This window comes from Pelobates fuscus, chromosome 1 (assembly GCF_036172605.1).
Source record: "Pelobates fuscus isolate aPelFus1 chromosome 1, aPelFus1.pri, whole genome shotgun sequence".
NCBI classification, from domain to species: Eukaryota; Metazoa; Chordata; class Amphibia; order Anura; family Pelobatidae; genus Pelobates; species Pelobates fuscus.
In genome coordinates, this window is record NC_086317.1 from 87284109 (window position 1) to 87308256 (window position 24148).

Consider the following 24148-nt stretch of genomic DNA (forward strand, 5'->3'; position numbering starts at 1 on the left):
TTTAAAGTGACATTTCTGCACAAACAAAAACTCATTATAAAGGTAAACTGCTATTCTTTTCAAATATATTTTATTGTTTATTATAATAATAATAATAAAAATAACAATTGTACATTTTTGTCAACATTTCTAACAATCAATAGTATTTAAACAGTATGGTATATGAACAGTTACATAATAGCAAGGATCTTTATTGTGGTTACATTATTAATACTACAACTCAAAGATCATCGATGAAGAAAAACATAAAAAATGAAAAATGAAAACTGGAGAAAAATGAATAAATTGCACATCTATAGTATGATATGAAAAAATGTAAGTAGAGAAAGGAAGAAAAAATTTGTAAAATTTCCAACGTCGTATATATTTATATAGATAACGGAAAATGAATGATAAATGCTGTGAATAAGGAGTCAAACATAAGTTACATCGGTTTTCAGTCAGGTGGAAACATTGTCGGGCTTGTACTTACTCCTCATTGCCTTCTCCTACTCAGACCAGTCATGTCTAAAGAGTAAATTGGTAGTTGAAGGTACTCGGAGAGCAAGTTCACATCTTTTATTTTCAAATAAAAACAGTAAAACATCTTTAACAGAGGGAATTGTAAAATATTTCTAATATCTAGGAATCATTGACGTAGCCTAGATAAGAAGGTAGCCTAACATTATTTTTTTGTGAATTGATAAATCCTCAGGGAGACGTTTAAGTAAGCATAATCCAGGAGTTAAATCGACAGGGAACTCAGTGATATATATATGATCCTTTCCAATATTTTTTAGCCAATAGTTGGATAGTTTTGGGCATGACCAGAAAATGTGGTATAAAGTAGCTGTCTGTCCACAGCCCCTCCAACATAAATTAGATGTGGAGAGGTGTCATCGGAACATTTTAAATTGAGAGAAATACCAGCGATAAATGAATTTTAAATGAGATTCTAAGTGGGAAATGCAAAGTGTACTGCCTTTCAAGGCAAGTAATGATTCATGCCATTCCTCCACTGTGAATACCTCACCCGGATCCCTCGCCCACTTTGTCATGTATGGCAATTTCATGCCTACTTCTCCTGCAAAAAAGGCATAACACATGGAAATTGTTAGTTTCCGGCCAGGGTCTGAAATATAAACCTTTGCTAGATTTGACAATTCCAATTTTCTAGCATTCAGACCCTGGTTGGAAATCCTAAAATGTTCGCTAATTTTTTTTTAACCAAATTTGCATGTGCTGGGGCATCAAAAACACTTAAGTGGAATTTCTTTTGTAGCTGTTCAAATGTTAAAAAATTAGAAGATAAAAAAAAATCATTAATACAATGAATCATATGGGAGGACCAATAGTCTACATCTAATTCAGGCATAGCTCATTTTAATACTGACAGAGGAGTGGCTCTAGACCAGACAGCAGAAGGATTAATTTTTCAATATAGTATATTCCAAGCCTTAATAATGGTCTTGGTTCTAAGAAACATATCTGCCAACCTTGTGTGCTGAGATGGAAGCAACCATAGAGTACATTTAATCAAATGTGGAGAGAGTTTGCTAGCCTCCATCTCAAGCCAAAGGGGACGGACACCATTGCTGCATTAGTTGCATAATAATAATGAATAAAATCTAGCAAACCCACACCCCCGCAAATCCTGAGCTTTTGAAGTAAGGATCATTTAATCCTAGATGGTTTTCTATTTCAGATAAGTTTCAAGAGAGCAGAATGCACCTTTCGAAAGGGGGATGGCTCAAAAGTAAACCGCTATTCTCTATTCCGTATAAAGATTTCAATACAATATCAACATCCCATGCTATTTTAAGGCACGGAAGATAATAATGATGCAGAATATTTAATTTAAACATTCCCTCTCTGTATTATGTGCTAATTAATTTTCACCCAATGAGTTGGTGCAGCAATAATGGCAAATATTCACCTGCTTGTGTAAATTTTTATTTGAAAATGTGTGTATTTCAGGGACAGATGCATTTTACCATGATAAATGTGGAGAATTGTCTCTTCAATATCATCAATGTATTTTATTATTCCATTCCTTACAGGGATCCGCATCAAACATGCAAATTCACAAATATACACCGATGAATCTCATCAATTGGAATGGGGTAACCGGGGCAGGGTGAGTGGCTCATAATAGGTGGGCACATCCATAAAAAGACAGGTCCATCCACTGACAGGCTGCTCGGTTTGCCTCCAGACATCTAGACCATGCAAGGAGTACTGCTGAAGCACCTACTGCATGGTCCTAGCACCCAATGCACAGTGCAAGTGCATCTATTGATGCGCTCATGATGTGCTGCCCAGACACAGTTCCCTGGTGTCCCCAGATGCGGGAAAGACTCCAAAATTGTGACTGTCAGACCAAAAGCAGGACTGTTGGGAGGCCTGAGATGTGAGATATTTTTCAATCCAGGTACCATTTTACAGAATGTCTAAGTATGTTGGGCACAGTTTATATTAGAGCACATAACTCATTTAACATCCGGTAGCAAACTGTTTTGTACCTGACATTATCAAAATCATTCCCATGCTAGGTTAGATATCTTATATTCTTGGAGTACACAGAACGCATTCTATCCTTTGTGATAAATGCAGTACAAAGCTTGCTCAGTACCCAGCATGGAAACCATTAAAGCACTTCTTCTGGGAAATAATATGTCAGGAAGACTACCTACTTTTCATACGAAAACAGAAGATTTTAAAAAAACATTTTAACTAATTCAGTACCAAATTGCATGTTTTAGAGAGAACTTGCTTTACTTGATTTCGGTACCTTTGTTAAATTAGTTTGATATTCTCCTAAAACAATAAATTAATGTTTTTTTTTTTTTTTAATGTAGATAAAAGTCGTCATCACATCTACAAAGGTGTTAGGCTATTGCATTAGCAGCCATTCCTTTTATTTAATTTTATAAAATAAAACCTACAACATACTTGTTGAAATATTTAGAATATTTGCAGTCACTACTCCGGCAAGCCAAATGCAACACCATAAAGCGGTGTAATGTTACAGAACAGCAAGAGATATGACATACGTTAGAGACACAAATAGTTTGTATTGATACAAAGGTTTGTATATAATGGAGAATTGAGATGATTCAAAGAGAGTAAGGAAAGATAGCTCCACTCCAGACAGAGTATCAAAGAAGCAATTTTGCTGCACTCAGGGACATGAGGCCTGTCAGCCGGAGCGTGTGGAATATTCGCTCTTCTACAGCATCTATGAAATCTCAAATAAACCTTTGGAGCAAAAACGGGACTCATGACATATGGCTGGCTTAAGGCTTTCTCTCCCTGTGCTGAGCTGCTTCTGATTGCCATATGGTGTTTGAATAATGGCAGAGAAGCACCCAAACACAGTCCAGGAAGATTCGGTAGCTTAAGCGAGCTACCTGCAGATTGAGAAATCGTAGCACTACATGATCAAACATCAGCAGAGATAACAAAGTCGCAGCCCGTGACAAGTAAAAACAGGCACTGAGCAAAATTAACGCAGCGACGTTTCCTGCAGTGATCGAGATCACAGAGACTGCACATTGATGGGGTGCGATTAGAGATAAAAAAAAACAAAAAACATAAATTGATCTATCTATTTCAGACTTTCGTCAATATAATGTTAATAATACAGTTGACCCTCAAAAAATACTTATCGCCCTGTGGTTTTAACTAGAAATAATCCTTGTACCACTATAAAAAGAAGATATTATTAGTAAATAGCACTGTGATCTAGCAGCTAACAGCCCAGTGTGTGGAAATAGAATCTTTTCAAAATAACTATCAGAGTAGGACTCGGACTTAGGTTCTGAAAACTGAGGAACTACACTTCCCAAGGTGCAAGAGGGCATTAGCTGTGCATTTTGGTAGTTGTAGTTCAAAAACAGGAAAACATCTGTATCGGGGGGGAAAAAACAACAACCTGCATTTCAGAGAAAATGTTTTGATAATCGTAAAATATGTTTGTTAGCTGGAAGGACTATAAAGATGAGGTTATTTTAGATGATCTTTTAAATGTGAGAAGATATTTACTTGCACGTTTTTTGGTTTTTTTTGTGTATATGAGTCTCCAGGCTGCCTTTTCTTCTAATATACAAGCAATGAAAAGCAGAGGTTACCCACAGCAAGGATGAAGGGCGTGTGTGTTCAAGGGATGCTTCACAAGTCATTTTAATAGCTATCCAGGTGAAGGCTTTATGGAAACAATATGGAACAATTCTTTTTTATTGTTAGATTTTATACGAGTTATCTTGTTATTCTGTCATAGGAATTATGGGAAGAAAAGTGCTCTAACATTCAGAACAAATTAACCTCTCTCTGGGTTGTCTCAGCTCACTTAACCAGTGACCGGTAGGGCACCAGACTATCCGATGCTTATGTCTGATCATACATTTAATGTACGACGCCATGATGTGCTAACCAGTTACATCGTTAACATTCCAGTAATAAAATAACCCAAATACATATATCAGGAGCATTGGAAATGTACCATAAATTATTATTTCTATAGACAGGATGGCGTGATCGTCTTGAAAATACAAGCATGATCTACAAAGAAATTGCAAGCAGGTGTAATGAGTGAACTACGTTACATGTGCACAGAAAAATAATTACCTGGAACAAATTCTGTTATGGAGAAATTATACTACACAGCGATGATGAAGACACACATCTTGGTAACCACCTATCACATTCAATAGAAATGGATAATTATTCATTCCCTCGCTTCTTTACATGCAAGGTTGATTTCAGCAGTTAAAACATGATCCTGCTTCATCCTTTATAATGCCTATTGATGAGACACTGTGGATGCCTGTTTGCGCTTGTAGAACAATGTCTAAAATAGCTATGAAAATGAATTATACCAAATGGCTTTTGCATATTTAGGCATTAATGCTTTACAGTTGCGTGTCGACAATTTTGTTATATGTTTTCCTCGGTGAAATAATTTTGCGCTGGAGATGTGAAACACATTATATAAGTCGATGAGCCATAAAGTTATTGACACCACAGAAATCCTTCCTAAATGGGAATTTTGAAAAAAAACTAAATTCAAGTTCAGATGTTCAAAGTCAATAATAACATTTAGAATATTATTAATACAAGCCTGTTTTATTTTTCATTTGTTGTAAAAAACAAGCATTCATAGGAGTCACAGCACTAGACGACATATCATGTTTTAGCCATTATTATAATCAGCAGATCACATATTCAAATTCCATACTTCACGGGGATGACAGCACTTCTGTGATTGGAGATTTTTGAATACCTTCAGAAATATTCTCCTAGGGTTTGTTGTATGGCTGGCTAAGCTCCAAAGTCGAAGTTTCCTGGAGCACTTCTCATGCGAATGAGTGCTTAGCTCTATGCTCAAAGTCACTATGAAAGTTTCTTACAGCAGTAACAATGAACACTGTCCTGATAACTATTTTGTCAATCATAGATGTTTTTCCAATAAGCACATAAGGAGGCCGGTGCGAAGCATTTAAATATGTAATTTATCACTATGACATATGATGTATTTCTTGCTTTAGGAGCTGTTTTTGTTACAATGAATTCATTATGACAGTTTTCCTTTAAGGTTTTAATTAAAGGGGTTTGTTGTAACACCAATGTCAAAAATGTGTGTTTTGCAACAATAATGCTCGAAGGAAGTAACGTTGCATCTGGCCTCTGAATCCCAGAGAGTCCTAGGCTTCTGAATGCGGTGGAATCCTTTGTGTCTTCCTAGGGGAGGCTGGTGGAGAGCTGTATATGTGTGTTCCTAGTGATGGCAACCTGTATCGATTACTCTCTAGCCACAGGGTAGTCTTCTGTATAACATAGCAAACACAGGGATATTATGTAGTGCAGTGTTGTTTCTTCCCGATGTTCTCTGGAGCTAGTGATCCAGCACTGAAACCGTTAAAATATGAACCTTTATGTAACATATAATTCCTTTTTAATCTTTGCAATGTGTCTCAACCCTAAGTTGATTTTAGACACAAACTCTATTGTATGAGTACTCTAGAAGCTCTAGAGCAGGGCTGTCCAATAGGTAGACGTAAAGATGTTTTAAAACTACAGCTACCATGATGCTTTGTCATTCTAAAGGAATGCTAAAGAAATGAAAGGCATCATAGGAGTTGTAGTTCTACAATATCTGGGGATCTACCTTTTGGTAACCCTTGCTCTAGAACAATTAAGAAAGAAATCTTATTAAGAATTACACACCACAAGAGGAATTACATGTGTTGAATGTAAACTGTTAGGTTTGGTTGTTATAAGTACTGGAAGTAAGTATTATAACTACTTGAGGACTGAATAGGGAAATATACAGAGAATATAATAACAAAATACATTTGCTCAGAAGGTGACTTCTGGATTGTCAACTGTTGGTGGCATTTCTTTATTATCCTGCTGATTGAGGATTATACGACCTGAATTCCACAATGTTTTCCCTTCCTTCAAAATACGCCAACATCACGGTAAATATAAAGAGGAAGGATTAAGTTCCCATCATCTATGTTTACATAAATAGAGATTATAAATACACTGGGAAGTCTAATGTCTTGCAGAAACAGATGTCCTTTAACCATATAGCATTGTATGTAAGAACATTGCTCTGTAAAGCACAAAGCAAAATGTTCTCAGCTGATGTGACTCACAAGTCTTAAGTGTTCAGTTCACGTCATTAACAAGTACGGTCATGCAAATTATGATGAGCTGGTCAAAATAATAATATAAAACTGTAAGTGTGAAATAAAACTCAAAAAAAAAAACACCTTAAAGGTCATATTTATACAGGACTTGCTTGCTAATACTATCACCAGAATCTGATATTTATATTTGTAAAAAATACCAAAAAAACAGTAACATATATACCAGACAAAAGCAATTTTCAGTTCTTTAGTGCTACCGCTTAATTCCTCACCCAGATGAGAAACTGATTTCTTAGTCAATGATCCAGTGAGTGTCTCTCTTTCTTGCACAACCCTGCCCCCCCCACCCCCCTCTGCTTTATACAATAGGATATATGAATTACAGTTACAGTGTGGTCAGGAGCAAGGTCAAAGTGTGAGAAAGTGCAAGGAGGGCTAAATGGATGCAATAAAAGCATGTTAGAGCCTGGAATTCCTTTTGAAATACAGCAGTCTAGGTTTAACCAGGAATCTGTATTTACTTTACAAGTTATTTTACCTACCTTAATGCATAGGGAAAGTATACTCTAAAACCACTAGATTTCTTACACATACAGTTGCAAGAAAAAGTATGTGAACCCTTTGGAATGATATGGATTTCTGCACAAATTGGTCATAAAATGTGATCTGATCATCATCTAAGTCACAACAATAGACAATCACAGTCTGCTTAAACTAATAACACACAAAGAATGAAATGTTGTCATGTTTTTATTGAACACACCATGTAAACATTCACAGTGCAGGTGGAAAAAGTATGTGAACCCCTAGACTAATGACATCTCCAAGAGCTAATAGGAGATTGGAGGTGTTGGTTACAGCTGCCCTGCCCTATAAAAAACACACACCAGTTCTGGGTTTGCTTTTTACAAGAAGCATTGCCTGATGTGAATGATGCCTCGCACAAAAGAGCTCTCACAAGACCTACGATTAAGAATTGTTGACTTGCATAAAGCTGATAAGGGTGATAAAAGTATCTCCAAAAGCCTTGCTGTTCATTGTCTATAAATGGAGAAAGTTCAGCACTGCTGCTACTCTCCCTAGGAGTGGCCGTCCTGTAAAGATGACTGCAAGAGCACAGTGCAGACTGCTCAATGAGGTGAAGAAGAATCCTAGAGTATCAGCTAAAGACTTACAAAAGTCACTGGCAAATGCTAACATCCCTGTTAGCAAATCTACAATACGTAAAACACTAAACAAGAATGGATTACATGGGAGGATACCACAGAGGAAGCCACTGCTGTCCAAACAAAACATTGCTGCACGTTTACAGTTTGCACAAGAGCACCTGGATGTTCCACTGCAGTACTGTCAAAATATTCTGTGGACAGATGAAACCAAAGTTGAGTTTTTTGGAAGAAACACAAAACACTATGTATGGTGAAAAAGAGGCACAGCACACCAACATCAAAACCTCATCCCAACTGTGAAGGATGGTGGTGGGGGCATCATGGTTTGGGGCTGCTTTGCTGCATCAGGGCCTGGACGGATTGCTATCATCGAAGGAAAAATTAATTCCCAGGTTTATCAAGACATTTTGCAGGAGAACTTAAGGCCATCTGTCTACCAGCTGAAGCTCAACAGAAGATGGGTGTTGCAACAGGACAATGACCCAAAGCATAGAAGTAAATCAACAACAGAATGGCTTAAACAGAAGAAATTATGCCTTCTGAAGTGGCCCAGTCAGAGTCCTGACCTCAACCCGATTGAGATGCTGTGGCATGACCTCAAGAAAGCGATTCATATCAGACATCCCAAGAATATTGCTGAACTGAAACAGTTCTGTAAAGAGGAATGGTCAAGAATTACTCCTGACCGTTGTGCACGTCTGATCTGCAACTACAGGAAACGTTTGGTTGAAGTTATTGCTGCCAAAGGAGGTTCAACCAGTTATTAAATCCAAGGGTTCACATACTTTTTCCACCTGCACTGTGAATGTTTACATGGTGTGTTCAATAAAAACATGGCAACATTTCATTCTTTGTGTGTTATTAGTTTAAGCAGACTGTGATTGTCTATTGTTGTGACTTAGATGATGATCAGATCACATTTTATGACCAATTTGTGCAGAAATCCATATAATTCCAAAGGGTTCACATACTTTTTCTTGCAACTGTACATATACACATATATATATATATATATATATACACACATTTCTGTATATGTACTGCTGTACCATTGTGTTAAAATGTTAAGAATGCTTGAGAGACATGGGATACCATAATATTAATAATAATTTATACTCAACAATATTTCTGCAAAGGAAGAACAAAAAATTGCAAAAATTCCATTAACAAACCTTAAACTGATTCTGTATGTATTTGTGGATTATATGCAGTAATTATGGTTTTGCCCTTGTCTCATACATAGTAGATATGCATACTACATTTAAAATAAAAGTCCACCATTGTCTTAGAAATAACTCTGTAGGGAAGGGTTTAAAACCGCTACAGCTGTAGTGTATATATCATATCTTAATTAACCATAAACGTGTTACAGGCAGTTGGAAACTATATGTTAAACGCTGCATCTCTCCAAAGCTGATAAAATATAAGAACTTTGTGTTACTGCAATACTACCAGGATTTGATATTGCTGTTTAATATTTCAATACTTGTTAGTCATTCCTAAACTTTAATTTTCTTCCTTTGCTGTTGACAGCAACAGAATAACATATTACTCTCAGAGTTTGAATAATTCAGCCTTTTAATAGGGCATTGCCTCTTCTCTGTCTGTGATTGTTTTTTATTCCATTCAATCTAATCAACTTGCTGTCTGGTAATAAGGGAGTCGAAGATGTATGACCTCGACTGAGATCAATTTTACAATCTAATATCTCTATTACATTTTATGAGCACATTGGGGTCCAAAAGATCGAGCTGACCAGTTGTAAATTGCCCAAAGATGGGTAAAATAGTAATCTGTTCACTAAATGCAAGTTTACTACAAACCCAGCGATTACAGCTGACACTCAGGTAAGCTCAACCAGAGCAAATTGCAAGACAGTGATTTACTAAGCATCACTTTGTACTGAACTGCTATAAATTGGGGTGTTGGTTGTTCATGTCAGTTTGCGGGCCCCTGATGACCTGACTCAAAGGGGCACTCCGCTGCTCAAATACAGAATAAATAAAATAAAATCACTGTTTAGTATATTTAGCACAAAACAATACTTGTATGTATTTTATTATGCAAATTTTACTGCCTTTGCAAGTCCTCCCTTCCCTACCCAGACTTTCTGTAACTGTCCAATCACAGACTTCCCAATGTAGCTCAATGGGGAGTATTTTCAAGGCAGGTGCTCCACTGAGCTAACCAAACCAGGAAGTAACACGACCAGTTGTCTGATTGACATCCAGTGGGGTGTAACCAGGTTCATTTAGAAAAATCCAAATGTCTATTGAAATTTGCAATACTTGCAAAATGAAAAAAGAGGACACACTCTTCACAAGCAAGCTGAAGTGATTTAGGGGTCTGGAGTGTCTCTTTAAGCAACCATGTGCTGAATAATCCCTAACACAAAATAAAACTGATTGCAGGCAAACATTAAAATGTGAATGAGTTATTTCATATAACAATAAACTTGTGTTCCCCCAACCTCCTCAGCATGCACTGTGAGGGTTAGGAGTCTGGAGAACTATTTTTTGTCTTTATGTTTAGGCATGTGTGAATGTATGTTTTTATCTTGGCTGACGTACCCAGCTAAGTGGAGTGCAAAGACATTTAATACAGTGCAACAGGTCGGCAAAAACATGAGCAATAAATTATTATTGTGCATCCTTACATAACATTACAACTCGAAATGTGAAGAAATACAAAAATATAGTGTTCACAATGGGAAATACAAATACGCAATTGTTTGGTAAAATGAAACATCTCCCAGAACATCCAATACAGCCACGTATAGTGTAGCAGAATAACTTAATAAAAAGTTTATGATTACAATGCTCACTTGTTCTATGAATAATCCATTAACATCTCCAAAAAAAACAGCAGGATCATCTGTACAAAAAAAAAGGCCCATAAGATTCCCAACAAACACATTTAATCACCCACACAATTGGTATTGGATTTTATTCTTTTAAAAACTAAAAGTGAGCACACTGTTAAAAAGGACTGTTTATCAATAAATTTATAAACAATTAGTGGGTATATAGTGGGCATATACTATATATGCCCACTAGTTGTTTATAAATGTATTGATACAGTGCAGTCCATATAAGGCTTAAGATAAATGCCTACACTGTAGCGATTATGCCCATGCTCTACCTGCAGCACAGACTTAAGCTTCAAGAAAGGGCAGTGCCTATTTAGGACCAATATTTGTTGCTCCTTTTTGGGCACTGAGTTAAGGCTGTTTCATAGATATAAAATAAAACAATACTTCATTTTTGTTTGTATTATAGCTGTAGCATGTTGTTATAACAGGTAATTAACATATCTAGAACTTGCAAACCTAGCATCTGTAAGCTAATTAAACCAATTTAAACTAAGACTGCATGCAGTCATTGAGTATTCCTTAAAATGTAATATTTTAATAATTCAAAGTGAATTCACAATGATTTTCCAACTTTAGGATAAATAACAAACATAAACAAGCTGACTTGGAGAAGTTCTACAGTTTGAAATTCAATTTGATTTTCACCAACTGAGGAAGCCAGCCTATGTCGAAGCGTGTTTTGGACTGAAAACTGCATTATTTCTTAAGTATTCTTGATCATTTGATCACATTTTGTTTTATTTTATTTATATTAATACATTTATTTACTGATCAACAATTCACCAACTGAGGAAGCCAGCCCATGGCGAAACACGTTTTGGACTGAACACTGCATTATTTCTTAAGTATTCTTGATCATTTGATCACATTTTGTTTTATTTGATTTATATTAATACATTTATTTACTTATCAACAATTCACCAACTGAGGAAGCCTGCCTATGGCGAAACGCGTTTTGAACTGAACACTGCATTATTTCCTAAGTATTCTTGATCAGATTTCGCTTTATTTGATTTATATTAATACATTGATTTACTTGTCGACACCTTCTAAGTTTTCCTGTCTTTCCCTGCCAACCACGCTGGGGTTCTAAAGACATGGAAGAGGGCTGTGGCTCTCCCTTAAGGATCCAAGGGCGCTATACAGTAGGGCCAGGTGACCTATTGTCTCTCTCCTTGTGAGTTGGAAATGTTTCATCCACATTTTATCATTATTGTTTGTACCATCTGCACTAAGATTGTGTTATATATTGTTCACAGATTTATGTAAAGTGTTTTATCAAGTACATCCATCTTCGATATCAGGTATACTAGAGCTCCACTTATATTATTTTTTGTGTGTCTGATTTTATTGTGGGGGTTAAGGGGATTCCCCTCATAAGTGTTGAGCCTATCTTATCCATTGTATTCTTTTGTACACTTTTTTATATTTAGATTGAAATTCAATTTGAGTTCACTTTGAATTGCCAACAATGCATCACTCTGATATGTTATATCATATAATATACAAATCTGTTTTTAATTTTAAATATTAGGCATATCATAAATAAGAAATTTGTAAATAAAACATATCATCTCATGTTCCATCTGTATAATCATTGTACCACAACTCACAGTTTACAAGGTTACTTGCTAAATCGAGAATTCAAAGTGGATTTCAAATCTTAGACCAAAACAGCCAAAGTGGAAGCATAGCTGATTTGGAGAGTTTCCCAATTCAACTATTTTGGCCTTAAAGTTTAAATTCACTTTGAATTCTGCAATGAATATGTATATGTTATAAGAATTATTTTCATGTCTATATCTTCTTATATTAATGGCTCATCGTAATATTCTTGTATATCACCCAAAATTATTAATAGGCAATCTGACGTTCTTTATAAAAAAAAAGATACACTTATTATAAACAGCAATACATACGTAAATAGATGGTAGAGAGAGAGATCTTGGATGGAGAGTATTTGTATTTGTCCAGAAAGTCAGGGAACAGCCAAAGAGTAACAGTAGTGGTAGTAACATTTATTTATTTATAAAATATTTATTTATAAAATATTTTACCAGGAAAGATACGTTGAGATTTCTCTCGTTTTCAAGTATGTCCTGGGTTTTCAAGTATGTCCCTTTGTCTATTGTTATTATTATTATAATTTATAAAGCGCCAACAAATTCCGCAGCACTATAGAATAGGCTACTGTTCTATTATAGGCATGACTATAATGATGTCAGAACTTTTCGATTAGACTCTGGCCATATAAGGACACATATAAAGACGCTCGACCCTCCATCCCAGCATTCCAGACTTCTCATGGCACAGCATAGCGAATTGCCATCTGTTCTCTTTAACCTATTAGACGTCTATACCTAATATAAATAAGAATATGAACATAGAATTTCTAAAATTCTACAAATTCACTTTGAATTGTCACTATAGAGAAGAACTGTGTGTGAACAAATCCACCGTATATATCAATGATCAGAAACGTCAAGCATGGAACATTATAGATGTATTTCGACAGTCAAGCAAACCTAACTGTGGATAACTTCAAACATTACTCTGAACCCAATAAATAATACATTTCCAAGCCTCTATTGGTTTTCTTAAAGTATATGTTATGTACACATTACGGTTCCCTCTGCTGGATGAGCTGAAACACACAATAATAAAATACAGGCTGCAATACAGATCACAGAGGTAAAAGTAATTTCAGCAATGGGCTAGATAACCCAACCAAACTTTTTGCCAGTAGATGATTCGTTTCGCTGTCATACAGTCAGTGTGGCATAAAGCCTTAAAATCAGCTTTCCTAAATGAGTGATTAGAAGATTTTGCTCTACGGATGCTGAGCAGCTCTCCTAGCCATTGAGGCAGCAGGTTTTTATTTGAGCTTAGCTGTTCTTTTCTATCCTTATTAGTTCACCCTGTCAACATGCTCATTAGGAAACGTACAGTCCATCCATCACTGCATGCTGCAATGGGCAATATGTAACAAAACAGGCAGAACTACAGCTTAGGCAAAGCAGTTGCTGACCACGATGAGTTTCCTTGCTACTGTGCATGTCAAATTGTAAGCTACAGATGAAATAGTAAAGGAAATGTATATATATATATGAATAAAAAATATTTATCCGTTACTTTAAAGAAATTCTACTGTAGAGTCTTGCAGAACATGTTCTGCACAAGGGAAAGAATAACAGTATACTTAACACTTTAGGTATCAGTTGGATAAGCAGTGTATTAATCTTCTTTTTCTGTCTGGGACGCAAAGGGTTAAATGAGAAAAATGTCTTAATTAAGTAATATGATGGATGAAAAGAATGACATTATATTTAAACCTTTAGGTACCAGTTGGGTAAGCAGTGTATTAATTATTTTTTTTCTGTCTGGCATGCAAAGGGTTAAATGAGTCCAATTTCTTCATCCAGTAATAGGTTGGATGAAAAGAATGACATTATATTTAACACTTCAGGTACCAGTGGTGTAAGCAGTGTATTAATCCTCTTTTATCTTTGGGATGCAAAGGGTTAAATGAGTAAAACATTTTTTCGTCCTGCAATAGGATGGAAAGGCTTTATTTCCTAAATATTAGATTATGATAAACTGAAAACCAAATTTGAAAGAATAAAATGTGGAATATCCATACTGAAAACATTTTTAAATACATCTGTGTTTCCAAACAAGAAAATGTTGCCTTAAAAGTGAATACAATTAGCATTTAAAAAAAAAAAAAAAAAAAATGATTTTGTTTTATTTTAGTTTTTGAACAGATGGGATAAAAGTAAGGGGTTTTATATAGATGCAAGTGAATAATGTTAACTAAAGTCCGGAAATATTTTTATACTACTAGCCTTTTTGATTGTGGGTACTGAAAGGGTTAATACAAGCTATTAAAGGTTTCCATATTCTTTACATGACATACTGTATTCGCTGAAAAAGTTAATCAAAACATCTTCAGCTGCACTCAGTGGGCGATTTCCATTTATTTGCAATATTGAGCCTGAATTTTGAGATGTGAGACGGCCTTTATTTCAATAAGGTCTACTTTGAAAATATTGTTTTATGCTTCCAGCCAGAGTAACTAGAAAACCTTCATAACTTTGTATCATCTGCGCTGGTCCAGCTTTTCAACTTGAGGGCTTTGATAAACAAGAAAGAATATATGAAGCATCCAAGGTATTGGAGTTTTTTTTTTTTTTCTATATTATTAATATATTTGCAATTGCTAAAAGTTTTTTTTTTCATTCTTTTCATTTCTGGAACAAGTTTTGCAGATGTAGCATGGTATGTTGATAAATTAGTCGATTTTAAAAATAACACAGACAATTCTTCTGTTGTTCGTTCTAACGGGTCACATTGAACATGTGAGTGAAACAATTATATTTCACATTCTTTACACCCAAAGGGTTACGTTTCATCCCAGTTTTTCGATTTTGAGTAACAGAGGGTGATTAACAAATTGACCTTTCAGGTTACAATATTACAGTATTCAGGAAGGTTTATAAATGGTTTGCAATGTTTTCCCCCAACTAGACTGAAAAATACTGTACAGTAACTGTTGTGCAAGAGATAAAAAGTCTATTTCTCAGAAAATTGCAATGATAAATTTAGCAAAGTCTTCTTTGTACAAAAACCTGGTAAAATTAGCTGTGCTTCATTCAGAAATGTAAGTTTCTTTTTAATCCGGTTACATAAGGCAATGCGTAGAAATAACTCACAAAGAGGTAATATAAACAGTTTTTTTTTTTCACAACACGTCTAACTTTAATTTCTCAGACAATACATACAGGTATAGTACATTCATACTTGGGCCTATATATTTTAATATCAAAAAATGTTTATTGAGAGAATTTAGACTGATAATGACTAAAGAATATCAAGAAGAATAACAAGCCTATATTTTGTAAAACGGTGGATGGGATGACAGCTACAACCTGAAACACCTTAAATATCAGACCTTAACTTGTTTTAAAGTAATAATATATGAATGTAACAGGCGCAGGATTCCAATTCCACAGGACCATATACTAATGACTAGAATTAAGGACCTTTCCAGGTTATCGGTTTTCCTAAGGAACATGTAATAAAAGGTAGCACTGTCTGAGTGCTTAGCATTTTCAATCATTCATTTATTTTTTTTGTGAATCCTTGGAGGTGTAGCTAAACAATGGCTATTCATTTAAAGGCTTGATAAGGATCTACTAACACTGGGAGATCCTCCTAAACACTAATAAACATTAAATTTAGGTAAAAAAACAGTGCCGATTTAGAAGCTTCCCAGTTCCAGTCACAGATTGGCAATTTTCGCTTGAATGGTGCAATTAGGTTTTCCATAAACTCCCAGGGATATTCACTAAACTCTGAATTTTTCCCAAATTAAATTTGAATGGAAAAACTGAGACAAAATAGCTGATCATGAAAAATTCTCCATCAGAGCCATGATCACAGCTATTTTTGTCACAGTTTTGCCATTCAAACTTAATTGACAGACATTCAGTGTTTAGTGCAGGTGTAGGCAACCTTTGGCACTCCAAATGTTGTAGATTACATTTCCAGAATGGGCAAAGCATCAGGGGACATGTAGTGCACAACATTTGAAGTGCCTACCTTTGGTTTAGTGAATAATCCTGTACAGTTCAACGTTTAGTGAAAAAGCCTTAATGATTTCCATCAATTGACATTTTTATCTCTATGGTGGATGAACTCAAGTAAATACCATCCACCATTCCATCATCACCATCTTCTAAAGTACAACTTATCTCATGCCCTCACATATTTCTGGGCTAATAATAAGTTCCTATGATATATTAACAATAAGTGCATCATTACAATCATATTAATGATGTAAATGAAGACTGAATGAAGCACAAGATTTTCTCTGGACCCTTATGTGGGTCGTGTAGGGATTTTTTAACTAACTTGGTCAAAGAAATCGAACATTTTAGGCCAAAGTGATAATAAATCTGAGCTACTTTTAGAACTCTAAATGTCAGCCTATAATTGGCAAATCCTTTGGCAATTTTCCACAATTTCTAGTTCAATGAATGAACATCAACAGGCTGACTTTAAAAGTAATAATCCCACTGCTTGTGTTTAGTTTTGTTATTTTATTTTGATTGAAACTTAAACAAAGAAACCGATACTTCTGCGTTCACCAGCCATCTATCTAAACCACATGTCTTTCCTGTCCCATCTTCAGCAGATTTCTAATTCTGTGTCACATCGATATTTTAAAAGATTCTTGAGAAGTTATTTCCAATCAGCTAATGAAAATGGCAGTGTGTTACAAGACACGGCTGCACATTGGGGTAATGTAAATGAGCAGGCACAGTTAGGTTTAGTTATCAATATAAGTCATGACCACAAGTATATATTTGAGTTAAATTAAGAGAGATCTCAGAATACACTAAAAGTGATTTTCATCAAAAAGCACAAATCACAACTGTGGATGCACTCGTGATAAGAAAACGCGGTGATTGACAACTGTAGAAGTCAGAATTGAGTGCAAACTTGCCAATGGATTCTCACGAAGGTAGTTCAGTATTTAATAAAAATTAAACGAACATAATCCATTGTTTTAGAGTAACTTGGCATAATGTCATATCATTACATCAATGCATTGTTGAAGTGATGTAAATCTAAAAGTTAACCCTTAATGGGCAATTTATGGCTTCTCAATGTGTTTCTCATCCAATGGCGTACAAAGGTTAAATGGTACTTTCTTTCCAAATACACCTCCGGCAGCTTTTAGCCTAGTAGCAATCCAAGTACTTGATAAATACATCACGTGTTTTGCTCATCAAGCAAATACATTTATCAGTAGCCTAGGATAAACGGGCGAGTGCTTTATTGTTAAATAAACTCTCTTTATGTTTTCCAAGGAAATATCTAAAAGTCGTCTGAGTGCTCTGTGTAATGAAACTTCTATAACTGACCAGATTAAAAAAATGTGCCTTCGAAATTGTAATCATGTTTAAGGAATTCGATTACAGTTTCTTCCTGTTTATTGGTTTAACAAATATGCCAGCATTCTTTCTGAAAATTGTTTTGCTCCCTGCTCATAATCAGCTCCCAAGCTCAGCTGGCAGAGAGAGCAATAAATTACTCACCACTGATACTCTGAGTGACAACTGTGTTCTGGTGTTATTACATTTTTAGAGGGACACTAATTTCATATTTGTTTTGAAGGATGGTTTTTAAATTAGTTGCGGCATACGCCATAAATAAAAATAAAATACAGAAATAATGAATTTAACTTTAAAACAAAGAAATAATAAATGTTTACAAAATTAACATGCAGGTCCAAACCTACCTCATAGGCAGTTAGTTCTAAAGCAAACAGTATTTCGAGTCTGGTCAGGCAGAGAAAGGTACTATTGAAATATATCACTTCACAGGCATTTCCAGTCATATCTAAATGGAGTTTGCTTTCCTACAGAGTCATTTAGGGACAAATTGAAAACTCCCAGATCTAATTTACAGAGAGAAAGCCTAGAGCCCCTACCCTGATTGTTTCTTGGATTGCCCTCTCACTGCCCTCAATAAGACAGTGGCTGAGGATGATAAGAGTTGAAATCTGGAAACTACTGGAGATCTGCCTTGATCTAAAGACAATAGGGCATGATTATGCAGGGTTAAAGGGACATACACAGATCAGGAATTCAAGTTTTCAAGTAGTTTAAGTTAACACTTTGTTGCTCTAACAATTTAACCAATAATCATTGAGCACATGCTACAATTTGGCACTCAATCACACTTAGCAAACTAGGAAGTAAAGGAGGGGAGGCAAATCCCTCCCCCCTCCTCATTCCTCCCCCTGCAAGATGTGTCAAATAGACTTTGTGATTGCTCTGTGGAAAAAAAGTATGTTGAAACTTTGTCAAAATGCTTTTAAAGGGTGCTTTTAATTATTTTCAACTTACTAAATTTTACCCCATTAAGCAGATGCTCTCTTGGGAAATCCCATAAAATAGATTGTAAAAAAAAAAAAAACAAAAAAAAAAAAACAGGATGTAATATTTCACAAATGAGGTAAATCATTTGCCAATAACTTAATTAATTGTGCATCGGAGTGAGAGTTCATTGTTAAAACGAATTGCTGCATAAAAATTCTATTATTTCGAGGCAAATGATTAAATGCCATTTCATTTGCAACAAAATGAGATTATCAAAAAGAAGTAATTATGAGATACCCCAGGCACTTTACTTTTTAGAATTGACATATCTATCAAGCACAGATTCTTCCACAGCATTCCAATCCTTTTTTTTTTTTTTTTTAATCCCAGTTTAAACAGCAGTGTGACTTATTGGAGTGCATCAGTCAAAAGCAGATTTAAAGAACTATAGAAGTGAATAACCCATGCAAGAATAAGCAAAGTACACTTGAGATAGATATATAAAACAGATAAATAAAACACCAACAATAACAGCATTTAAAGGGATTGTGAACTTGGGAGCCTCCTGCTCTGTAAATATGTGATGAAGTGACCTATGTTTCACAAAAGCAGTGTGGCTTTAAACAATGACAAATTGAATAGCTGTTTGACAGACATAATTCAACAGGAAAATCAAATGATTGGGCAAGTCCTTACCTTGAGCCTGGATGTGCATCACAGAAGCTAACATAAAGCCCACAGCATACATGTTCTTAGGATAATCTCCTTATTGCAAGGAGCTGCCTCTGTTAATTCAGCCCTTCTTGCTACCTTCTGGTTTTTTCTCCCTCTCCAATACTTTGGAAGCAGAAGAGAAACATAGACTGATCAGGCTGGAGAAAGAATCAGCATTGAATGAAACACCCAGGGCTGGAAGTGCTGGGTGAAGAGGGGAGGGAGAAGCAATTACACAAATAAAAAATAGCAAGGGAGATAGAGGGGGGAAAAAAATCAGCTTGTTGTGGTTCTTGTTAGATAGCCTGGCAGTTGTTTGTTGGTGTAATTGCAATCAGCTGTAGTGAGGAGACGCTTTCATATCACTGAGCGAGGGAGAGGATTCGCTGCCTCTGGAGCTGTCAGCAGCAGCACCGCTAGCACAGATCAGCACCGCGGACAGCGCCTAGCGTCTACCACAGGAACAGCCAGCTCAGGGCTGAGAGGAAGAGCTCCGACACAGCCAGCCAATGGGGAGACAGGGCAAATGCAGCTCAGGGCACAAGCATTGCCAACATTCCATAACCCACAACCTCGAGTTCGTGTTTAGAACGTTCACTGCCGGCTCACTGCTCCGTATACAGTATGGCTGTTACCTTCATACCGTTATTGGAATGAGCTGCCTGCTGCTTTAAATAGGGGATAGTATTTTATATACCTGGAAATATTGCTCTAGATAAATAGAAAGATTTCTTCCCTCTTTGTGTGTGGAATTATATATATACACAATGCATTCACATGTGTCTATCAAGACCTCGTGTAATTAATACTATTATTCAGCCATCAATTCCTACAAAATCACAAAATGAGTATAATCGCTATTTTACCTTAAAGGAACACTCTAAGAACCATAACCACTTCAGCAAGCTAGTAACAATTTGACTGAATACTATTATTCAGCCATCAATTCCTACAAAAATTTTCAAAAATGAGTCTAATCACTATTTAACATTAAAGGAACACTCCAAGAACCATAACCACTTCAGCAAGCTAGTAATAATTTGACTGAATACTATTATTCAGCCATCAATTCCTACAAAAATCACAAAATGAGTATAATCACTATTTTACCTTAAAGGAACACTCTAAGAACCATAACCACTTCAGCAAGCTAGTAACAATTTGACTGAATACTATTATTCAGCCATCAATTCCTACAAAAAATTTCAAAAATGAGTCTAATCACTATTTAACATTAAATGAACATTCCAAGAACCATAACCACTTCAGCAAGCTAGTAATAATTTGACTTGGGGACCAGCTCAGGGGAAGTGCTGTGGCACTGCCAGCCAATGGGGAGACAGGGCTAAGGCAGCTCAGGGCACAAGTATCACCTTCATACCGTTATTGGAATGAGTTGCCTGCTGTTTTAAATAGGGGATAGTATTTTATATACCTGGACATTTTGCTCTATATAAATAGAAGGGTTTGTTCTCTCTCTCTGTGTAGATATATATTTATACAGTAAGTCAAAAGTCAGAATTGTTTTGACATGTATGTGGTTTGCATTCACATATGTTTATCATGATATCATGTAACATATACCATTATTCAGCCATCAATTCCTACAAAAATTACAAAAGAGAGTCTCATCACTATTTAATATTAAAGGAACACTCCAAGCACCATAACCACTTCAACATTCTAGTAATGATTTGACTTGGAGACCACCTAAGGGGAAGAGCACCAACACTGCCAGCGCTCCCTGCTTCTACTCTCGCCGTTGAGGAGTGACAGAAGCTCGTGATAGAAGCTCCTGTTAGTTCCCCTGAACTACGTCCTGCGATACGGGGCAAGTTCATTGTCTCATTGCACTCAGTCAGTACGCTAAGCAGTGCCCTTGCCAGGCTCAGCGCAGACCTTAGAGCTTCTAAAAGAGGCTGCAGTGGAGGATGAAAGTGGTGCCTGACACAATCCTGGTTAGAAGTAAAACCATTACTAAACAAACTACTTACATGAAGGGGGCATCAGGGCACTCCTGGCACTGCAATTAGTAAAGTGCAATGTAGTGGTTATGGTGCTTTCGAGTGTTCCTTTAAGCCTCTCTCATAGATCTGTGTCATTCTGTACTGTAAAATATACTGACAACAGATGATATGGTAATAGCACAATAATGAAGATATTTGAGAACAGACACCATAGTATGTAGAATATCATTACATCAAGACAGTAACTGTTATTCAGGAATGTCATGGGTGTAGGATACTCTAATGATACTAAAACATAAAAACATATTATCTTAAAGAGATGCTATTGTCATCAGAACAACTACAGCTTTATGTAGTTATACCGGTGAGTATAGTATGTTCCTGAAGGCTTTTTCATGTTAAGACAAAAGGCAGTGTTTACATGGCTCCCTAGGGACACCTCCAGTGGCAGTCACTCAGATGGCCACTAGAGGTGCTTCCTGGATCAGTGCTGCAAATGTGCATTTAGTTAATAACCCTGTTAGTGTATTACACAAATCTGTCTGAAGAACAACTAAGCCAATATGTGGTTTATTTTGCTATCCCAGGCTATCTTTAGAATGTAAGCGCCTCTGCAGTATACATTTTATACTGTATTTAATGGCTGTTTATGAATATTTATGCTGTTCTGAGCCAAATTAATTTATTTCCTTGGAAACCATAACCACATTTCTTAAAACCCTTTTTTTGAGATTGAAGGCTTTCTGGTTTGTGCTATTTCTTTTTCTCTCTCTCTGTCTTTCCCTCCATCTCTCTTTAAAGCTCAAGGGATTTCTTAGGCCACTCAGTTTAATTAAAATAACTGCATCCTGTTAATTGATATGACAAGAAACATCAACAGCAATATCTAATAAAGCCAGATACAATTTTGTACACTAGTTGTTAGTCAATGGAATGACAAAGAGTGAATTAACATAAAAGCCAACATGTCAACAGAGCCACACGGCCACAATAGAAAGGAAATATATATATTTTGTGTGTCTGTATTCATAAGAGGCCCAGGGCACTTTCACTTCCAACACTGCTAAACCGTACAACACAAAGTGTTTGATATATTTGTTCTGTATTTTAGATTCACAGGATAATGAAGATGGCTTTTGAGCATACAAAGGACAATAAATGACTACTTTGCACTAAATAAATGCCAAGGCTCCAGGCAGCTGCATCAGCACCAAACTGTGTATAGAAAAAAAAAAAGCTTAATTATCATTATATCATATTTAAAAGCTGGTGACAGTGGTATTTAAACAACTAATTACTCACTCATCAAGCCTCCAAACGAGTAAAAATAAAACGTCTTGCTACCAAGTTATCTTTCTGATATTATATGTCTTAAAAATTATAAGATCACCGTGAGTCAATCTCTTAGACTGTCAGAGTTCACTCTAATGCTCACAATGTCCATAACATCTTTACAAATGAATAGACTTGTTTTTATTTATTTGAAGTGTCCCATAGGTTCCCATGAAACCTTCAATTCACGCCTAAGTGCAGTGTGCAGTATATCAGTATGACATTCTTGGCTATAAAGCTGGTGAGAAGAGTTAGATATTGTTTGCCTCATTTCCTACGAATTGTAAAATATTGAATCTCCTGAAAATTATGCATTTTTAGGAATGTAACATTAAGACACAAGTAACAGATGCAGTACTCATGAAACAATAATTTAAATGAAGATTGTTTTTAATAGTGCCGTCCTGGGTCTCTTCAAATATTTAATGCAATCATTTTTTTCCCAGCTCTTCATTCTGAATCAGTGAGTGTTATGGAACAGTAAAGTTTGAATTATGATTGTAAATGCTTAAGGAAAGTGCCAGGAAAACCCCTTCAGCCACTTACCTTTCTCCAGCACCGGGCTCCCTCGGCGCTGGGGAACTCTCCTCCCTCTGCTGATGTCAGCTCCAAATGTGCATGCGCGGCAAGAGCCGTGCACGCATTCAAACCGCCCATAGGAAAGCATTACTCAATGCTTTCCTATGGACGTCCAGCGTCTTCTCACTGTGATTTTCACAGTGAGAATCGCTGAAGCAGCCTTCTAGTGGCTGTCAGTGAGACAGCCAGTAGAGGCTGGATTAACCCTCAGTGAAACATAGCAGTTTCTCTGAAACTGCTATGTTTTCAGTTGCAGGGTTAACACTAGAGGGCAAATAAAAATAAGAGCTGCGCCTATAGAAACTAAAATAAAAAGTCCAAAATTAGAACGAAGGATAAAAAGTCTTATCTAGATATATTTGGTGCAGTCGTCTGATATGGCAATATTCAGTCCGGAACACTCTTTCTTGATTAGTTCTTCCTTGTGGGTCCACTCATATGTAAGAGACAAGAAAGGGAGCCGGATAGTGTAGTAGGTTAAAAATAAAGAGGTAAAAATAATATAAAACTCTTGAATGCAAACTCACATTTGAGAGAGCAAGAACTTGCTCTGGTGTGAAGGGCGTGCAGCGGTATAATCCCCGCTTATGGGATATGCAGTGAGTGTTCTTCGTATTCGGTGTGTTTCCTCCGTCCTATATACGTCAGACACTCGGATAGAGAGAGACAACCAATAGTGTACACTGATAGGTGACTAATGAGTAAAATAAAAAATAAAATGGATACTCACAAGAGGGGAGCAGGTCAACTGCTCCCTTTAAATAGCGCTGGAAGTATTATCCCCACCTAGGATTGCTTGGAGTCCGGAATAATGATAAAAAAGGCCAGGTACAAAGTAAGATAAATAGGTATAAAAATTCAATATTAAAAGGTAGTAAAATATACTTTAATATTAAAAATACACAATATAATAACCATAAACGCGTTTCGCCAATACGGCGTTATCAATATGGGGAAAGAACCTGATACCTGGCAATGGAAACTTTAAATAACA

General features: G+C 36.1%; 1 protein-coding gene across 2 annotated transcripts in view; it reads right to left on the reverse strand.

Annotated features, from left to right (window-relative positions):
- SEZ6 (seizure related 6 homolog) overlaps positions 1–19707 on the reverse strand; it is a 577716-nt gene extending 558009 nt beyond the window's left edge. For both annotated transcript variants that reach the window (XM_063449977.1, XM_063449976.1), the window contains exon 1: positions 19259–19707. In XM_063449977.1, coding sequence (XP_063306047.1) covers positions 19259–19310 — 52 coding nt within the window. In that variant the 5' untranslated portion in view covers positions 19311–19707. The remainder of the gene's footprint in view (positions 1–19258) is intronic.
- Positions 19708–24148: the final 4441 nt, after the last annotated feature.